Below are 20,734 nucleotides of genomic sequence, written 5' to 3'. Positions count from 1 at the left end.
TAATTTTCTTGACACACGGAGGACTTCAAAATACATTCATGGAGCTGGATTTGGGGCATTTGAATTTAATTTTTTTCAAAGTTTAATTCAATCCAGCAAATGTTTATTGAACTACTCCTCGGAGATATCCATTAATGGAAACATGACCCCTCCCGCCCGGGGAGGGGGGACAGACAGGTGAACCATTACAAGCCTTTTAGTGTGTGTGATACACGAAGCAGGGGTCTGGACTGCTTCCTGGGGGGGAGACCATCCTTCCGCTGAGGCCCAAGGGATGATTCAGCATTTGCCAGGCAGACAGGAAGGAAGGACATTCCAGGCAGAAAAACAGACAAGTGCAGGCCTGGTGCATTCGGTATGAAGGAGCAGCGGAAATGGGCGTGGGCGTGGGAGGATGAGTCTGGAGAGGCAGGTCCGGTCACGAAGGGCCTTTTAAGCCACGCTCAGGAGTCTGGAATTAATCCTAAAGATCAGGGCGGTGGAGCCTGCCTGCACAGAGCATCGCCTGGGAAATTTTAAGCAACAGTTAATGCCTAAGCCCTTCACCACCACCACCATCCCTCCCCCGCCCCCGACCAATCAAGCCACTATCTGCAAGGGTAGAACCTGAGTCTTATTATTTTTTAAAGATGCCCCAGGGCACCTCACGTCTGCCCTGGCTTGGGAATCACAGCTCTAGATAAGAGGTCTGCAGCGTTCCCTCTAAAAGACCAGATAGCAAATATTTCAGGTTTGTGGGCCACATAGCGTCTGTTGCAACTGCTGAACTCCGCCCGTATCTAGAAAACAACATTAACAACGTGTAAGTGAATGAGATGACTGTGTTCCTCTAAAACTTGACTTACAAAAACAGGGCCACAGAGTGCCAACTCCTGCTCCTGATGGTGAAATACCACTGAAGAATTTTTTAAAAATATATATTGATTTAAAAATTTTGTTCATATATTATATTTCCTAAGTAATATGTGAATCTATTCTTACTGTAAAGGAATCAAAATAATACTGACAAAGCTTCATTATTTTTTTGTTCCCTCATTTAATTCTCAGTCTCCTTCCTGGATAACAGCTATTATGAATGAATGTATATCCTTCTAGAACTCTCCGGAACTTTCTCCTTGCATTTTTGTGTACCTCAATTGACAGAGATATTGTTTTGTTTTATAAAATTGAAAAATATATTTATTGTTCTTGAGCTTTTTATTTTTTATTTTATTTTTTAAATTTATTTTGAACTTTTTTTAAAAAAACGAAGTTTATTCATTTATTTTTGAGAGAAAGAGAGAGCGTGAGCAGGGGAGGGGCACAGAGAGAGAAAGAGAGAAAACCCAAATAGGCTCCGTACTATCAGCACAGAGCCTGACTCAAGGCTCGGGTATCATGACAAGAGCTGAAATCAAGAGTTGGACGATAAACTGAGCCCCCCAGGCACCCCTTGAACTTTTCCCCCCGTGGAATAGTATGTCTTGGAGCATTTCCCATGGCAACAAATATAGATCTCCCTCATTGTTGCAGAGCATTACAAGAAAGTGCCATAGCTCATTCAACCTTCTACTGATAGAGGCTGAACTACTTGAGATTGCTGACATTAAACTGTTTTTGCCCCATAAAATGGAATTTTCGTGTGGTTCCACCTAATAGTCGTGTCTGCTTTTCTGTCTTTAGAGGCATCACTGCTGCAACCATCTTGCAATTAATTGTGTGTTCGTACATGTTTCCCTGGGGCAGATTCTGAGATGTTGAACTGTGGGTCACTGGGGATATCAGTTAGGAAGGAGTCTGGTTAAACCACAGACACCAACTCTGGCGGGCTTCAGCAGGAAGGGGAGTTTACTGGCAGACGGGGCAGCTCACAGGATGGAGAGGAGGGCCAGAGACCTGCTGGGCCCAGCACTGGTCCCTGGACCAGTCAGGTTCAGACAATCTCCAAGGCGGTGCCCATTCTACAGTCTCCCAGCCAACCACCAGTGGATGAACGAAGCCCACGCTTTGCTTTGGGCCTTGACTTACTCCACACTAGTCCTGGGAGAGGGTTGACCTCATTCCCAGAGAGTGGGAGGGTGGAGTGGAAGCAGCCCCCAGGCACCCTGTCAGCCTCTGCAATGACAGGAAAGAGCACCCTGGTTTTCTGTCAGAATGGCATTAGGTTGGGGAGTGGTAATTCTCCAACATCTAGTTGCTGTTAGGAGGGAGAATAGCTTTTAAGAGGCCAAATCGAGAGACCTATTTCTTCATGTTCTTACTAACACTAATTATATCAACCTTATAATTTTTTAGCCATCAGATGGGTAGAAGAGAATGGTGTCTAATTGTGGTTTATTGGTGAGACCAAACAACGTTCGCATATTTATTGGTTACTTGGATTTCCTTCTCCAAGAATTGCCTGTTTCTATCCTTTGTAAATTATAAATTGGTTTCTTCGACTTTTAAAAGATTACTGATTTATAAGCGTTCTCTATATAATCTGAAAAGAATTCTTTGTCCTAGTTATTAATACAGGAAATATGTCCTCTTCTCTGAGAGTTACCTTTTAACTTTGTTCATAGTACCTGGGAATAATTATAGGGAGGGGAGGTACGTGGTCAGTCTTATCGGTCAGGCAGTTTGATGGTGACTAGCTACAAATGACTGCGTGGAGACCAGCTGTAAGGCGCTGAGTGTGGTCAGAGATAGAGTCACATCCGGAGGAGGCAACAGCCTGGAATACTTAGCACCAATGAAAAGAGGCCAGAGAGGGGCGCCTGGGTGGCTCAGTTAGTTAAGCGTCCTTCTTCAGTTCAGCTCATGATCTCATGGTTCATGGGTTCAAGCCCCGTGTCGGGCTCTGTGCTGACAGCTCAGAACCTGGAGCCCGCTTTGGATGCTATGTCTCTCTCTCTGCCATCCCGTGCTTGCACTCTGTCTCTGTCTCTCTTAAAAATAAATATACATTAAAAAAATAAAAGAATAAAAGAGGCCAGTGAAACAGACACCTGCTGGCTGAGCCCAAGTGGCCAGAGTAACAGTACTGCCAAGAAAAGGCAGGAGCTCACAGCGGAAGTCAGGTTACCCCGGACTGCTCAGCAAGGACTGTTGGCCCAGTTATGGCCAGGAGGTTTTCAAAATAATGTATTTTTTTTTTAAAAAGCATACGTATAAGCAAAATGCAGTTTCTTCCACCTGATTTTTAGGTGGGCTCGCAGGAATCCAATTATTAGTGAAGACAAAGACAGAAATGCAGGAAGAGATGTGTAATTTGCCAAGCTGTATGTGGAGTTTTCTCCCCACTCATTCTAAGGAATATCATTATCTTTAGTTACATATAAGAATGTATATGCCACACTAACAAATAAAAAGACGGCATTTCTGTGTTTTTTAGAGGGCAAGAAGTTATGTGTCCAGATCAGAAATGGATTGGAATGTGTAGTCCTGATCCTTACTAGCTAGTGTAAATTTTTTTTTAATGTTTGTTTATTTTTGAGAGAGAGACAGAACACGCGTGCAGGAGAGGCAGAGACAGAGAAGGAGACACAGAATCTGAAATAGGCTCCAGGCTCTGAGCTATCAGCACAGAGCCCGATGTGGGGCTCGAACTCTGGAACCGTGAGATCATGACCTGAGCTAGAGTCGGACGCTTAACCAACTGAGCCACCCAGGCGCCCCAACCTTACTAGCTGTTTTAAATACCTGGCTCTGATTCTTGTGAGCAGTTAAAAAGGGGTAGATTTATGTTGCTGTTTACATTATTTGCCATCTCTGTGCCTCAGTTTTTGAATCTGTAAAATAGAGATTAAAATGGTTACTCATAATCTCATAGGATCGTGTGAGGGGTATATGAGATAATGGATGGAAAGCACTCGAAACAGTGCCTGGCACATAATAGACTCGTCATGTTGGTTTTTGGTAGCAAATTGTGTGGGTGCGGCTGAGCTCTGGCAGCATAGGTCATGCCATGAAGCTTTAAGGGAAAGTGATCAATTGGACCAGATGAATGTAAAAGAAAAACCCAACTGTATCATATATACTATATTCTTGAAGGTAATGACAGTGAATTGAACGAATATGTGTACTACATGAAGCTGAATCATTGGAACGGATGGGTCATCAAGGATTTAAAATAAACACAATAAATATACTCAGAGAGCTAGTGGAGAATATTGGTAATACAAAGTATGAATAAGAAATCATAAAGTCAAGAGGGATTAGTAGAGTAAAAATAGTTGAAATAGATAAACAGCACAGTAGATGGGGTGAATAGTAAGGTAGATGGAGGCCAAGGAACATGAGGAGATGGATAAATCCATTTAAGAGAACTCTCAAAGTGTAGCCGGAAAGGATAATGAGCTGGGAGAGAAAACAGTAAGAGATTTTGAGGCCAGAAGTGCCATCAGAAGGAGAAATATAACAAAACAAGCAGGAGGAAGGGGATAGTGAACAAATAGTAGCAGTATTTTCTCCAGAATTAAGAGAAGATAAGCCAGATTGACCTGGCTTATAGAACACGAAACCAGACTGATAAAATTCACATCAAAGTATGGGTCAGGACAGACCTAAAATTGAGAACGTGAAAAACAATGAGGAAACTGTAAACATTTCCAGAAAGAAAGATAAGTCAGACACGGGACAAAAGCAGAAACTAAAAGAGAAATCCGACACTTACTTTTTAAAACACCTATTTATTTTTAATAATGATAGACTTACAGGAAGTTGCTTAGATTGCCCAAGAGTGTATCAATTGTACCTGTGGGTTTTAATTTATGGAGGGGACTAAGTGACAACATGATGAGGTCAATGCCATTGAAAGATTTTTATGACTTGCGTTTCCCACCATGGGGGCCTGCCACACTGCGGGGGCCATGTGGGGAAGCATTTCCTGTCTCTAAGAATCGGCTAGCCGTAGGATGGGCAGTCTCTGCCCAGGCAGGGAGGTCGTAAGTGTCAGAGCATCACAAATACAGGAAATAAGAAAGTAGAGTTAATGCGAAAATTGGCCCCGTGATGCATGGATGCCAAATGAAAAAACACAGAATCTATGAAAATACAGAATAAGAGGGGCCCCATGTCTTCCTTCCAGGTCTTCCCAGTGGTTGCATTGAACATTATCCTAGTACAATATAAAAAAAATCGCCATTGGTACAATGTGTGTGTGTAGCTCTATGCCCTTTTAGCGATGTGCAGATTGCGTAACCCACATCACAATCAAGACCCAGAACTTTCCATCACCACCAAGATCTGCCTCATGTTGCCACTTTGCAGGTGGGTACAACCCCTCTCTCCACTATCACTAGCCCCCCAACAACCAGTGTTAATTATGGCTGTTCCAGAAAATATAAAGGGCAAAAGTTGTCCAGCACACTTTATAAATTTGATTATAACTTTGATTCCAAAACCAGGAAAGGAAAAAAAAATGTGGTGTAAGAATTGATGAAGAAATAAGATTGCAAAACTAATCAGAATGTTCAGCAAATGTGTCAGATACCAGAGCCAGTTATAAAAATCAATAGCGTTTTCCACCCCTGCAACAATCAATTGGAAAATATATTTGAGAATAAAGCATCAAAAAAAAAATAGCCAACTATACACTATCTAGGAATTGTTTATATAATCTGCTTTAAGATTACCAAGGAAACGTAAAATTTTAAGTAAGGACACAAAAGAACTGGAGTAAATTGTACGACATCCAATGATGGCTTACTTAATACAAAAATGATGTTGGGGCACCTGGGTGGCTCAGTTGGTTAAGCGTCCAATTTCGGCTCAGATCTTGATCTCACGGTTCGTGAGTTCAAGCCCCATGTCAGGTTCTCTGCTGTCAGCGCAGAGCCCGCTTCAGATCCTCTGTCTCTCTTTCTCGTTGCCCCCCCCCCATCGTTCGCTCGCTCTCTCTCTCTTTCTCTCTCTCCCTCTCTCTCTCTCTCAAAAATAAACATTTAAAAGGAAAAAAAGAAAAAATGCTATCAACTTGCCCCATATATAATTATAAATTTGAAGCAATTTCAATCACTATTCTAGTTGGATGTTTCAAGGAGCTCAACAAACTTATTCTGAATTTTTCTGAATACAAACTTTCTGAAATGTGCATGAATGCTTAATGGTGTACAAATTAACTAGTTCAACTTTGAAAAGAAAATGAAAGGCAGACTACTCACAATACTACAAACCCATAATAATAAAAACCACATGGTGCTGGTATTAATTGGCTTCAGAGGCTTGCGACCAGGGTGAAGAGTACCGTTAACAGTGGAGATGACCTCACCATCCTACTCTTGAGGGTGTAAAACAAAACAACAACAAAAAAAACAACTGTCTAAGTTCCCACAGAAGTGGATAAAAAATTTTAAAGACTGAATATTTTCTCTTGGGTGTATGGGGGGGAGAAAGAAAAGTTACTGATTTTTAGGTATATCTTTTTACTCCCTCAAAGCATGTATTATTTATTTTTTATTTTTATTATTTAATTTTTAATGTTTATTTTTGAGAGAGAGAGACAGAGCATGAGCAGGGGAGGGGCAGAGACAGAGAGGGAGACACAGAATCCAAAATAGGCTCCGGGCTCTGAGCTGTCAGCACAGAGCCTGACGCGGGGCTCAAACTCACGGACTGCAGATCATGACCTGAGCCAAAGTCGGATGCTTCACTGACTGAGCCACCCAGGCTCCCTAAAGTATTTATTATTTAAAAGAATTCAAATTCTTCATTTTTTTCAGCAACAGATCATGCACCCAACCCAAGGACCTGTACCATTATTCTCCTTCCGTGAAGATGGGGCTGTGGACACAAAACGCAGGCTCAAAGAGTGGCCCCTAAACTCCTCTCTCTCTCTTTTTTCTGGTCATCTCAGACTGAGTGTTTTCAAAGGTGGAGCTGAGTGCCTGTAAATTCCTTTGAAAGTTACACAAAGAAGCTAACCTCGCCTACTTCTTTTGCTTTGAAACTCAGTGTATGACTCCGTGGGGAAGCTTGGGAGCAACGTCCTGAACGGAAACGTGGACAGGCTGGGCTCGTACAGTGAGTGCTGCTCCGCCCGTGCTCCCTCGGGCCACTTCCAAGGGCGGTACTGCAAGCTTCAGACCCTGCAGGTGAGCCCGCGCCACCTGCACTCACGTTCTCCAAGGACAACTGCACTTCGTGATAGGGAACCCCAGACAGCAGCAGCAGCGATTGTTTTTCTGCACAAAAACCCCCCAACTCTATTAGGACGTTTTGCAAACAGTTACAACTGCACTGCGAGCAGCTGCACTTGCATGTGCTGAGCGTGGGACACTATAGGAGGGCAGTTGTCCACAGGCCACATAGACCTTCAGATGTTCCTTCTGCCATATTGTATGGGTGGGGCAAGACTGCTGGACGACCTTCATGAAGAATCCAAGGTCAAGTCCCAGCCAATGTTTCTGGGCATTAACCCCTGACTCACCATCTGTTTTGGGAATCCCAAAGGGAGGTGAACATCCCATTACCTATAATCCCATCCTAGAAGCAGAACCCTGAGACACGAATCTGAGGTTACCTTAGCAGATGGGCCCCGACTTTGGTGAATACATCACTACCTCAGTTGACTGAGGTCACAGGCTCGCTATCTTCAAGCATGTTAAGTAGACTTTATGATGTTGTACAACACTAAAAGAAAATACAGGTTGGCTAAAAACAGTCATATGAAATAGCAGGAAGAAACCCAAGCTCTCTGATAGTAATGCTATAAACAGTCTTGCAATGGTTAATCATTGGAAATAGAAAGATGATCGCCCACTTGGCCCACTGAGGGTTCTGACCATGATTGCTTGAGGGTCTAATCAGTGGGTACAAATGTCATGTCCTATTTTCGAAGCAGGACATGAATGGTTTTGATATCAGAGCAAAAGGTCAGGCCTATGCAATCACGTAAGTTACATGTTCAGAAGAAGCAGGCCAGGGACTTTTATTTATAATTTGCTCTTTTCTCTATCAGGACGTGCATTCTAACCATGGGCTTGATTTATGAATAAAATCTTGATTTGATCCTGTTACAGTCCTGTTACAAAGAAATGGCGACATGGCAATTCTGTTGATGATCATAAGGATGGTCAATGCTTAGGACAGTGTGTACCGTGGGAGAGAGGAGCAGGGGCAGATTACCCCACACTGGTGCTGTTTAAATAATCAGCTGCGTACTTTGGTTTAAACACAAGTGCATCCGATCTTCTGTAGATTTACTCAAAGGACTCGTATGGGAAAACCATCCCCAAAGATGTCAGCACACTTCTTTCCATACCTGTCACCCGCCCCTCCCCAGCCCCACCCCCAGGTCCTAATCTTAATTCTTGGGCAGCACAGTAGCAGCCTTAGAAATGATCGTGCACTAGGGGGCGCTTGAGGGGCTCAGTCGGTTGAGCTACTGACTCCGGCTCAGGTCACCATCTCATGGTTTGTGAGTTCGAGCCCCGCGTTGGGCTCTGTGCTGACAGCTCAGAGCCTGGAGCCTGCTTCAGGTTGTGTGTCTCCCTCTCTCTCTCTGCCCCTCCCCTGCTCATACTCTGTCTCTCTCTCAAAAATAAATAGAAACATTTAAAAAAATAATGATCATGCACGTCTGTCATGAGCACTAACACGAAAGAACATTGTGGCATCATGTTTTTCAGGATGGAGCCGAATACAGCGTGGGCCTGTGTGTCCCCGATTCTTGCACCGAAGAGGACGTGACTGTGATGTCTCAGCTGGGTAGGTCCTGCACATTCCCAGTGAGACTATTGTCTCAGCATAAAGTTTGAAAACTCCCAGCTCCTTGGAGCCAAGAAAGACCATTCTTTCAGGAATGAACTGACCTTCATCCTGATAAGGCCAACAAACTGAGAATATGGCATTTTGGGGATTTGGGAATGGAGGTGTCAGAATAGGCAAGGAGTATGGAGGAAGGAGGAGAAAGAATTAAGAGAAGGTAAGGGCTGAACCTTTACACAATAAAATTTTAAAAAAATTTTTAATGTTTATTTTTGAGAAAGAGAGAGAGAGAGAGACAGAGTGCGAGTGGGGGAGGGGCAGAGAGAGAGGGAGACACAGAATCTGAAACAGGCTCCAGGCTCTGAGCTGTCAGCACAGAGCCCGATGTGGCGCTTGAGCCCCGACAGTGAGATCATGACCTGAGCCGAAGTCGGATGTTGAACCGACTGAGCCCCCCAGGCGCCCCATACACAATAAAATTTTAGATTTAAACAATCCACCCTCACCCCCAGAGGCCTGGTTAGGCCTGAAGAACAGAGGTGGGCAGTTTCTGGTTTCCATAGTGTGAGTGTTCTCTGCTGCGGCCCACGTGTGGAAATCTGTCAGCTGCCGGATCCAGAAGGCAGTTCTGAACCGGGATGGTGTGAAGCCAGTGTGTTGTCAGGGCTCAGCTCTAGGACCCCTGCATTTGGTCCTGGTCGCCACCTCCCAGTTGTGTAGACAACGAAGTTCATTGTGGCTCCAACTCTCTGCGGCCTTGCAGTCGCTTCTGACCTTCACCTCACAGAGTGAATACATGTTAGTCCTCAGGGAAACTGGTTTGATGTCCTCTCTTTCAGAATTTTCAAAGGAAGAGGTTTAAAGCCCGGAAGTTTTACTCCTAGCATCGCTCGTATCCATCTGGTTATCCGAGTAAGAGCTAACATGACACATTCAAAGGTAGACACTGTTTCTCTCCCCACGGAACACTTCTGACACCAAATACGTGGGCTTCCCCCTCACATGACACAATTCTGACATGAACTACTTGGACCCCACAGTCAAGGGCTCATTCCTATAAGACTGTCCCCAACCAATCCCAAGTAGTGGGTCCTAAGGTTGCCCACACTTCCATCTGAGGTGGTTCCTAATCAGGGGTTCCCATGGGACCCTCCTCAGGTTTGAGAATTTGCTATCCTGGCTCATAGAACACGGAGAAACCCTTTACTGTTACTTATCACTGGCTTATGATAATGGACAAGACTCAGGAATGGCCAAATGGAAGAGAGGCGCAGGGCATGGTATGTGGGAAGCGGGGTAGAGCTCCCCTCCCCACTCAGGCGGACCGCCGCCCCAGCACCTCCACATATTCCTCAACCCAGAAGCTCTCTGACCCACTTTATATANAGAGAACCCAATGTGGAGCTCAAACTCGTGAACTGTGAGATCATGACCTGAGCTGAAGTCGGACGCTCAACCGACTGAGCCCCCCAGGTACCCCAGTGGGTAGGCACAATTGATCACATCACGGGCCATTGGTGATTGACTCAATTCCGTCCCTCTCTCCCTCCCGAGGTGGGGGATGGGGCTGAAGGGTCCAATCTTCTGTCATGACTGGTTCCTCAGAGAATCGTTTTATTAACATCAACTCAAGTCTGGTTGAAAGGGGCTTATTATGAATAAGAACAAACACTCCTCCCACCCCGTCACTCAGGAAATTCCAAGATTTTATGAGCTCTGTGCCAGGAACCAGGGACGAAGACCAAATTTAGATTTCTTATTATATCACAACCTCACACACATATTAAAAATCTTTTCAGTGTCAATATTGCAGTTAGTTTTCAATAACCTTAAATTGTCCTCTGAATTTATGATTACCCCTAAGCTTCAGGTACGGGTCTGTCTATCCAGCCAAATATTTTATGTGCTGTTCAAAAGAAAGCCAATTGTTATAAATTAAATTTCTATTCTTGCTGGAAAGGCCATAAATATCCTAGCAACGAAGATAAATGTGTGGAGTTGTTATTAAATTAGCATTTCAAGTGAATAAATGGCTCCCTAAGTCTGAGTTAATGTTCCTTATTATTTAAGAGATTTATCAATTAGCCTAGTTTCTCTGGATAATGCTAAGCTCCTTAGCCAGAGCTGACATTAGAATAAAGTGGAAGGCTCCGTGCTATTACTGATACAAAGATACTCTGATGATTATCTTTGAGGGACTGGAAGAAGGAAGGGCCCTGCTTAGGGAGGGCAGAGCTGACTGGTAGAGGGGATATATTAGGGGAGGTTAATCTTTACCACCACGGCTTTTCTCCAGGTTCTGCACAGAGACAGCAGGTAGAAATGGGAGCTTCTTTCCCTTAGAGAAAAGGTTTCCATCTGGAAAGGATTTGTCAGCTATTCCCCAAAGCATTTTTTTAACCCCTTAAAAATTTTTTTTAATTAATTTATTTATTTTTGAGAGACAGAAAGAGACAGACTGTGAGTGGGGAAGGGGCAGAGAGAGAAGGAGACACGGAATCCAAAGCAGGCTCCAGGCTCTGAGCTAGCTGTCAGCACAGAGCCCGACGTGGGGCTCGAACTCACAAACCTGAAGATCATCAACTGAGCTGAAGTCGGACGCTCAACCAACTGAGCCACCCAGGCACCCCTTTTAACCCTTTTTAAAAATGCTTATATTTATTTCTTGAGAGACAGCATGAGCAGGGGAGGAGCAGAGAGAGAGACAGGGAGACAATCTCAGGAGCAGACTTCCCGCTGTCAGTGCAAAGACCGACACGGGGTTCGAACCCGCGAATCGTGAGATCAAGACTTGACCCGAAGTGGGGCGTTTAATCCACCGCACCACTCAGGTGCCCCAGCTGTTCCCCAAAGCTTTTTGACGGAGTTGCCAGTATTTCCTCTACAGATGTGGGGGCAAACGGCTGAGCGGTAGCAGGCGGAGGCTGCAAATGCGGGCTTCACTCACCTAGAGCAGAGGAGCAGGGACTGCACACGTGGAGACCGCGGCAGACAAGCTGGGAAGAAATGTGCACAGGACTGCAGAGAGCGGGGGGGGGAAAGGTGCCGGGCAGGTCCGAATGTGTCGCTTTCGGGCAAAGCCCTGCACAGTGGGGTTGCCATAGGATGTCCTAAAATCTCAAATAACGGACTTCGTGTGAGTTTTTGAGGACGAAGCTGTGTCGCACCACAGTGGTGAGAGCATCACCTGAGAGAAAGCCAACCTCACAGCAGGTTAGTAGACACCTCAGTTGCTCTCCTCCTGAGGACTATGGCCCCCGAGACAGCGTTTCAGGTTGCCCTGAAAATCCTCTCCAACGCCTGTTGCCTGTTAGCTACAGGGGATTATATACAACATGCAAAAGGGGTCTATGTGCTTTTGAGCCGTTCTCCAAACTTGTGAGTCACAAGGCATAATGTGTCAGATTGTAAAAATAGAGGTTTTCTGATTTCCATGCAGACACGTGAAAGACCGTTAAGTCGTCGTAATGTATTATATTTCTCTCGTATCTCACGGTTCCAAAATATTGCCTGTACACCTCTGTGTAACTGGTTTGCTAGTTCTTCTTGTTTTTGATATCTCCTTGAGGTCACTTGCGAGGGTCAAGGAGGCTGAAGTCAGGCACCTGCTGCATTTAGTGCGCCAGCATCCAGGTAAAACTTGGGTGTGATGATCACAAACCCAGTTACAGGCTAGTTCGCTGACAACTCATACCGGGGTCTTGTGGCGTCAACTTGCGGTGTTCTGTTTCCTCGGGCTTCTGGAACCAAGTGCCGTAGACCAGGGGGCTTAAGAGGCATTTCTCCAATCTTTACGTCTGTGGTCACATGGTGTTCCTCCCTGTGTGTCTCACTGGTTCCTAATTTCCGTCTCTGTCCTCATAAGGACACAGGATTTAGTCAACGCACATCCTAAGCTAGTAAGATGTCCTCTTAAGTTGGTTATATCTGCAAAGACCCTGTTTCTAGTAAGGTCACATTCACAACTCTGGGACTTAAGGCTTGGACCTTTTGTGGGGGGAGGGGAGACAGAATTCATTCAGAACTGTGTTCAACTCAGAACACTACCAATCATGTAGTTCCTACTTTGGCTAGATATCCAAAGTCCCTTAAACATGACAGGGAGTCAGAAAACATGATGACTCACAGCCACATAGTCCAGGGCCCTGCACTTAGAATGTGCTTGATAAACGTCAGGCACATCTGACTGGAGTTTAATGGAGAGGCAAATGATTACCTGGTCACAGGGACAGCACAGAGCCAAGAATGAAGGGGCTTGGGTTGAGGATCTGTTAACGCTGAGTTAGTGAATTTTACCCAGATTCAATGTTGAAGAATTTCCCTTCTTTTTTTTTTTTTTTAAACATTTATTTATTTTGGGGGGAGAGAGAGAGAGAGACAGAGCATCAGCAGGGGAGGGGCAGAGAGGGAAACACAGAATCCGAAGCCGACTCCAGGCTCCGAGCTGTCAGCACAGAGCCCGATGTGGGGCTCGAACCCACGAACCATGAGATCATGACCTGAGCCAATGTCAAACCCTCCAACGACTGAGCTACCCAGGCGCCCCTTGAAGAATTCCCATTCTTAGAAACTCACTCTCAGTCTGCCTCCTGTCCTTCTGGAAATTTTGTAACATTGTATGGTGGCCACAGCATCTCTCCTGGCTGTGGCCCAAAGCAACGAGAACTGGGCTGTTGACAATCAATGTGTGACCATCCCTTATACCTGTCCTCTTTCTTATGCTCTGCTAGGCTAATTTCATCGTGCCTTGCCTGTTACAATTAGGATTATGAGGTCTCCACAGAACCCTGGCGCTGGCACTTCAAGGGGTGACTTCTTCCCCCTCCCCCCACTATCTCCTGGGAATTCCCTGAGCGCTGATTAAGAAAATGGAGCTATGTTAATAACAACTCCCTGAATTACCCACAGAAGTGCCTCAGAAGGTCTCAAAAGGAATCCAAAACATTTCACAGAATACCATTTTCTGTTCTCAGCTCAGTGCAGAAAATATTTATTGAGGACTCTTCCATGTGGCCTCTGTGTGATATCACAGGTGTGTGCTGAGGGGAGAGAATGAAAAGAATTGGGAGTTCTCATTTTGGGGACCCTACAATTTAGTGAGGGGAGCATGTGTGCCCAAAGGGAACCCCTGAGTGCTAGGGACAGGCCGCCCTGTGGAGGAGCTTGGGGGGCGCCGCAGGGTTGGGGGGAAAGAGCTACCTTGGGTAGGGTGAGAGAGGTGTCTACACCATGGGCTTGAGCTGCCCATGTTAGTGACGGGGGGTGCTGATGGCATGTGGCCAGACATTGGTGGGAAACAGATCAAAGATTCCCTTTCCCCATGTATAGACCTAGAATCTGGCATGGTGTAGACACGTTCCACTGAATGGGCACAGGCTGTCGATTGGTATAAACTATGGTGGGATTTAGCGCGGGGAGTGGGGGTTCTCCTCAGTCTGCTAGGACCGAGGACATTGGCTCCGGTCATTTGGTGAGGGTGGACGAGCCCAGAAAACCCAACTGTCTGCAGGCAGTTCCATTCGACAGTCTTGGCCTGGTGTCCGGCTGAGTGCTACCTCGTCGAGGGCGGTGACCCGGCGGGCGTCTGTGAGAGCCGGCTGCAGCTGCCTTGACAAATACCACGGACTCGGGGGCTTAACAGCCAAATTCCCATCTCACAGTTCCGGCGACTGGAAGTCCAGGCTCAAGGCGTCGTGAGGGCTGGTTCCTTCTGAGGCCTCTCTGCTGGGCCTGCCGACGGCCACCTTCTCACTCACTACTGTGCGCACATGGTCTCTCCTCTGTGTGCTCACGTACACGTGTCCAAACTTCCTTTCATTTAAGGACACCACCAGTTGGATTAGATAGTGCAATGGCCCCGTTTTCACTTAGTCGCCTCTCTCGAAAGGCCCTGCCTCCAAATACAGTCACATTCTGAGGTCCTGGCTTCAACATAGGAATGTAGAGGGGACACAAAGGTCTCTAATGGTCTCTTTTTAGAGTCCCTTTGAACTTGATGTTAGATCTCCAGGGCTCAATTCGTTTCTCCTCATTCTCTTCCTTTCCTGACCCCGAGGCTTCCTAGTGTCCTGTGGGAGGAGGGTGGGCGCCTTGGAGGCAGGAGAGTGGTGCCTGCATGGCAGCCCTCAGACCCAGGCAGGAAGGGCCCTGTCCTTGGGCCCCTACTTGAGAGACCAGGCACCTGGCTGGGCCTCCCCTTGGAGAAGATGTCTGTAGGGTCAAGGAGACATGCCCACCTTCCCCTTCTCTTCACTCTGAGCGTCTAGAATTCCCTGCCCCTCTGGCTCCCGGCCCCCCTCTAAAGGGGGTATGTGGGGGAGGGCTAGGGAGGTGGAGCTTAGGTTGTCCACACCCTGTAGCTAAAGCGCTTTGCCTTTGCAGTGTAGGAGCAGGGAAGAGGGGTGGGAAGAGCAAAGTGTTGGAGGCAGAAGAGACATTAGACTCCACAGTGTCCAACGTGCCCTTGCTCACTACCCAGAGGAGGAAATGAGACCCAGAGAGGTGAAGGAAGTTGCCCAGGGTCACACAGCAAGCTGGCTCAAACTCAAGCCTCCTGCATGTGAGTCTAGCCAATACATTGCACTAAAATGAGGTAGCACGATGGAAAAAAAGACCGCACTTAGCAGATCCGTGCAGACCTGAGTGAGGTTGCCCTTGATGCTTAGTAGCAATGATAGAGAGAGCCAGCCTTTACTGAACTCTTACCGTTCCAGGCACTTGCTGAGTGCTTTCTAGTTAGTGCCACACACCTCACAACAACCCTACGAGGAGCGATTATTTTCATTTTACCAAGGGGGAAACTGAGGCATGGAACAAAGAAGTAACGTGTCCATGGTCATAGAATAAAGGGTGGCTGCAGGCTCTCAGTGCAGAACCTACATTCTTAGCCACCACGCTTAGGTTTGTGACCTTCTCCGAGGAGACTTTTCCTTGTCTGTGAAATAAGGTAAATAATGGGCGCCTGGGTGGCTCAGTCATTAAGTATCTGACTTCGCCTCAGATTTGTGAGGTGGAGCCCCACATTGGGTGAACCCTGTTTCTCTGTCTTTCTCTCTCTCTCTGCCCCTACTGGGATTCTCTGTCTCTTTCTCTCTGCCCTTCGCTCACTTGCACCCCCCCCTCAAAAAAAAAAGATAAATAATAGTCCCTTGTAGTTCGTTGATGGATTAGACATAGTGATCAAAACATGTCTCATACCTAATGGGCGCTTAATATATATTTTTTCTTTTTTGTTATTTATAATTGGCGTTGCTATTTAATTAAGCGACACTGTGCCCTTCATCCTTTGCTGAAGTTTTGGAAGTTCCCGGGACCTGTGGTTCTCAAAGCCCTGATCAGCAGCCTGTGCACCTGGTTTCTTGTTAGAAAAGCAAATTCTCAGGTCCCACTACAGACCTGTACCAGCCTGCTGGGAGGGGAAGGGAGGCGGGGAGGAATCCGTGGAGCAGGTTCTCCGGGTAATCCTGGGGCACTGCTCTCATCTAAGCACTAATATCCCTACAAACTACAGAGGTCCCTACAATCAGTGACTGATTACGTGTATCTTGAGTTGGTGCTGCTGAGTTTCAATTTTATTTTCTTTCTTTATTATTATTTTTTTAATGTTTATTTTTGAGAAAGAGAGAGAGTGTGAGGGGAGGAGGGGCAGAGAGAGAAGGAGACACATAATCCAAACCAGGCTCTAGGCTCTGAGCTGTCAGCACAGAGCCCGACGCGGGACTCGAACCCATGAACTGCGATTTCATGACCTGAGCTGAAGTCAGTCACTTAACCGACTGAGCCACCCAGGCGCCCTCTTTAGACAGCACCTTTCTCCAGGCTGTGGGCTTCCATTGTATTTTTTCATCTCATATTGCATTTACGTCTCTTGTGGGAGCCTGTTGACAAACAGATTTAAGCTGGCAATGGTGCCATTTAGGATTGTCATTCCCAGCACTGGGCTAGGAGAGGTTGTGAGAGGGGCGCTTGGCTAAGCTGATCTCCTAGCTAAAGGGTTTGAGCCCTGCATCGGGCTCTGTGCTGATGTCTCAGGGGCTGGAGCCTGCTTCAGATTCTGTGTCTCCCTCTCTCTCTGCCCCTTCCCTGCTCACGCTCTGTCTCTCTCTCACTCTCAAAAATAAATAAACATTAAAAATTTTTTAAAAAAAGAAAAAGGAGAGGCTGCAGGGTCTGGGCAGCCTACGCATTCCAGAGACTATGGTCCACTTCATGCTGGGCTGAGTTCTTACTTCTGTGAGTCTCAGCATCTTCCTGCCCTGTTTCCCCATCTGTAAATCAGATATATGAAAGCCACCTGCCCTTTTTATATCAAACTTTTGTTTTGAAATGATAGGTATGAAAGCTTTTGGAAAAGTATATTTGTTGTAAAGTAAAGTACCATTAATACAACGTCTCTCTCTTTTTTTTTTCCCCTTGATAGATATTTTAAGATTCAGAAAGACATCATTTTTGGCTCCTTCTCTCTCTCTCTTTACCATCAATTCTTCCTCCTCATCTGGCATGGGTGTGGCTAAATGTGCTCCTGGAATGTTCCCCCTCGACACCTTTGTGGCCGTGTGTCTGTGAGTACGGGCATCTGAGGTACCTGGTTGGGATGTGTATGTTGGGGGCTGCGTTATCAACTTCCACTCACCAGCTATGCGTAGCCATTTAATTTTCATTCTTTTTTTAAAAAATTTTAAATGTTTATTCATCCTTGAAAGACAGAGAGACAGAGTGCAAGCAGGGGAGGGGCAAAGAGAGGTGGGGACACAGAATCCAAAGCTGGTTCCAGGCTCCGAGCTGTCAGCAGAGAGCCCACACGGGGCTTGAACCCACGAACTGCAAGATCATGACTGAGCCGAAGTTAGATACTTAACCAACTGAGCCACCCAGGCGCCCCTTAATTTTCATTCTTAAAAAATTTTTTAATGTTTATTTATTTTTGAGACAGAGAGAGACAGAGCATGAGCAGGGAAGGGGCAGAGAGAGAAGGAGACGCAGAATCCAAAACAGCCTCCCGGCTCTGAGCTGTCAGCACAGAGCCTGAAGTGGGGCATGAACTCACAGACCGTGAGATCATGACCTGAGCCAAAGTCGGACGCCTAACCGACTGAGCCACCCAGGCTCCCCCTTAATTTTCATTCTTGAATATTCCATGAAAGATCACCATGTACCTTAAGCAAAAAAACTCAGCAGTGTTCAAGAGGCTGGCCACACCCAAACATGACTGAGTTTCAGAGTCATGGAGAAAGGTACCCTGATCCCAAATAGGCCTGTTCCAATCACGTGACCTCTGAAGATTAATTTCTTTTATTTGAGGTGTGGCTTCTCCCTCAGACACCTCAGCCATCCTGCCTACTACTTCTCGTTTGCATCATATGTTGGTCCTCAGGACAAACTAGTAGAGGTAGAATCGCCAGTGCATAGCTGAAATCATTAACGAGGGGCTTTCCTGAAACCTCACTTATGTAACTGCCCGCCTCTGTGACGTCCATGCCTCTATCACCATCCTGTCCCCCACATCACAAGCTACCTTGGTAAAAACTAGTACCAATCTGATAGAGTCAAGAAATGGGTTTAATTTACCCTAAAAATTGGTAGCAAGGAGTTTTTCCCTCAAGTTTATCTGCTATTCATACTTTTTACACGTGTTTCCACATATGTGGGTTAGTTGAGTTCTTACTGATTTTTAAACTATCTTATATAGACGAAAGACAGGAGTTTTTAGTCCAATTAGCTGCAAGAATCTTCCTCAGTATTTGCATGTTTTTGTGTATGATTTTTTTAAAAAAAATTATAAAGAGTTTACTGAAATCCGTTAATCTTTTACTCTGTCATTTCTTTCATTATTGATTCTTATGAAGCTACTCCCACCCCTTAAAACTGTTAGATGTCTGTATTTTTGCATGGTTTGTCTTGCACTGCACTGTTTTCTCTGCCTATTCTGGTGACTTTGGTGTGACGTAAGGCTTGGTCACATGTGTCTTCTCCCTGCAGATGCCTCACCTTGCTGGGCCTCTCCCTTCCCCTGGCTGGGACCATCTATGTGGCAGCCAAAGGGCAGGGATCCGACCACAGGGAGTCACCCTCACATCCGGCACAACCGGCCACCGACGGGAGCCTGCCTCTGAGAGAGGCACAGAGGAGTGACCCAGGGAAGAGAACGGACTGCCTGGCCCAGCTCTCGCTCTCAGGAACCCCGAGCAGAGGAAAAAGTAGGCATTTCAATAAACTAAGAGCGCTCACGAGAGGTGACTTAGATGAGTGGCCATTGGAAAATAATTCCTACGGTGCTGGAGTCTAGTGAATGCCCAACAGCTTCTAAATGCCAGTGTGGAGGTTGGGTCTCTGTTCCTTACAATTGCGTCTTTGTTTGCTATCAGAGTGTTGCGCCGAGTCGCTAAAAATGCTGCTTTCTGTCTCGGGTACAATGAGCCAGTGTGTCTTTTTGCTACCCCATGACCAGGGCAGAGCAGGGCTTGGGTTTCTCTGCAGTCAGCCTCTAGGAAACAATTGCACGATCACAGTGTCTATTTTCAGTGTCACAGCGACGCAGATGACTCACAGAACCTTGCCGCCATCACTAAGGTAAAGGATTTACGTCTAAATCAAAGCCAGGGGAATCAGTGCAATAGGTTAACACCTGGCTGAGGGGATCTGAGCCAAAAGTAAATAACCCACTTAGTGAGGGGCGAGCTGGACGGTAGTTAGCAGTTGGTCACCTTGTGTTGTGTCCCAGCTAAAAGTCGAGAGCATTACCTTCATTTCCCCCGTCCATATGGCAAGGCAAAGACCACACATGTATACGCGCACACACGCACACACACACACACACACACCCCGAAACAAGGGCAACATCGTCACGCAAACAGCTTTGGCACATGGGGAATCATTTCTGGCAGAACCCTGGACGTGCACCAACTGACCTTCCCTTACTGCAACTCAAGGGATAAAAATAAGCCACCATTTCAACGAACGGGCCAACAGCTCATGAATGTGTGATCAAGCAGCTTCAGGGACTATGTCCACTGGGGAGGGCATGGTGGTGGTCTTATCGGATCCCGTTTGGATCTTCGGGCAAAAACAAAAACGGCTGTGACACCACTACAAGGTCCCAGTGACAAGGACAGCAACACAAGGTGTGTTTGTGTGAAGATGATTGGAGAGCCGAGAAGGCCGAGGTCCCTGTGCCACCTCGTTCCTAAGTCGGAGGGCACTCCCTGGCCTGGCGCCTCCCTCTGCGGCCGGGCCGGGAAGCACTCATTGTCTGGCTCCTGGACAGTAGTTCTGCTGTTTTGTAATTTATTTATTTTTTTTTAAATTTTTTAAATGTTTATTTGTTTATTATTGGGGGGAGGGGCAGAGAGAAAGAGGGAAAGAGAGAATCCTAAGCAGATTCTGGGCCATCGGTGCAAAGCCCGACTCGGAGGTTGAACTCACAAACCATGAGATCATGACTTGAGCCAAAACCAAGAGTTGGATGCTCAACCGACTGAGCCACCCAGGCGTCCCTGCTCTGTAATTTCTACCGACGGACCTCATTTTGCCCTCCTACGTACTCTTGTTTCTATTCCATCACATCAGATACTGGGGACGGTTATGATGGCTTCTCCCAAATCTCAGAGCCCCTCCGTCTCTCCTCGCGTGACGCCAGTCAAGAACTCGGCACCCCGGCTGCCATGTAGAGAAGGCTCCATGAGCGTGGAACATACTTAGCGATACCTGGTCACCCCTGCCTGGGTTTCTAACTCTGCCCTTAGTCAGGTTGTTTGACCCCTAAGAACCTCAGTTTCTACATGTGTAAAATGGGGGCATACAATGGGATTTGTCGAAGGAATTAAATGAGATAATGCAAACTTACATCCATCTGTTTCATTGCTCTTTTCCTCATTCTCTTCCGTAAGCCAGAAGGAGGAAAGGGTAGCAGCTTAAACTGGCCAAGACCTCTCGCTAACACTGACCTTGCCGAAGTCAGCTGGGTTCTGGGCACCAAGGACTCTCTATGATCAAGACATGAAGGTTATGTTAACTTTTTCAGCAGCTCTATTTAACTGTGGCCTCAAAATGGCAGAGGGAGGGGTAG

General features: G+C 46.4%; 1 protein-coding gene across 1 annotated transcript in view; it reads left to right on the top strand.

Annotated features, from left to right (window-relative positions):
• Positions 1-20,734, top strand: part of LOC144242589 (O-acyltransferase like protein-like) — a 65,665-nt gene that overhangs the window by 10,483 nt on the left and 34,448 nt on the right. The window contains exons 3-6 of the mRNA XM_077777555.1: positions 6,916-7,055; positions 8,592-8,670; positions 17,090-17,231; positions 18,649-18,866. Coding sequence (XP_077633681.1) covers positions 6,916-7,055; positions 8,592-8,670; positions 17,090-17,231; positions 18,649-18,866 — 579 coding nt within the window. The remainder of the gene's footprint in view (positions 1-6,915; positions 7,056-8,591; positions 8,671-17,089; positions 17,232-18,648; positions 18,867-20,734) is intronic.

Source organism: Crocuta crocuta, unplaced genomic scaffold (assembly GCF_008692635.1).
Source record: "Crocuta crocuta isolate KB4526 unplaced genomic scaffold, BGI_CrCroc_1.0 scaffold36, whole genome shotgun sequence".
Taxonomy (NCBI): Eukaryota; Metazoa; Chordata; class Mammalia; order Carnivora; family Hyaenidae; genus Crocuta; species Crocuta crocuta.
Note: the sequence above shows the minus strand (reverse complement) of the source record. Positions and strands in the feature narration are given on the sequence as shown.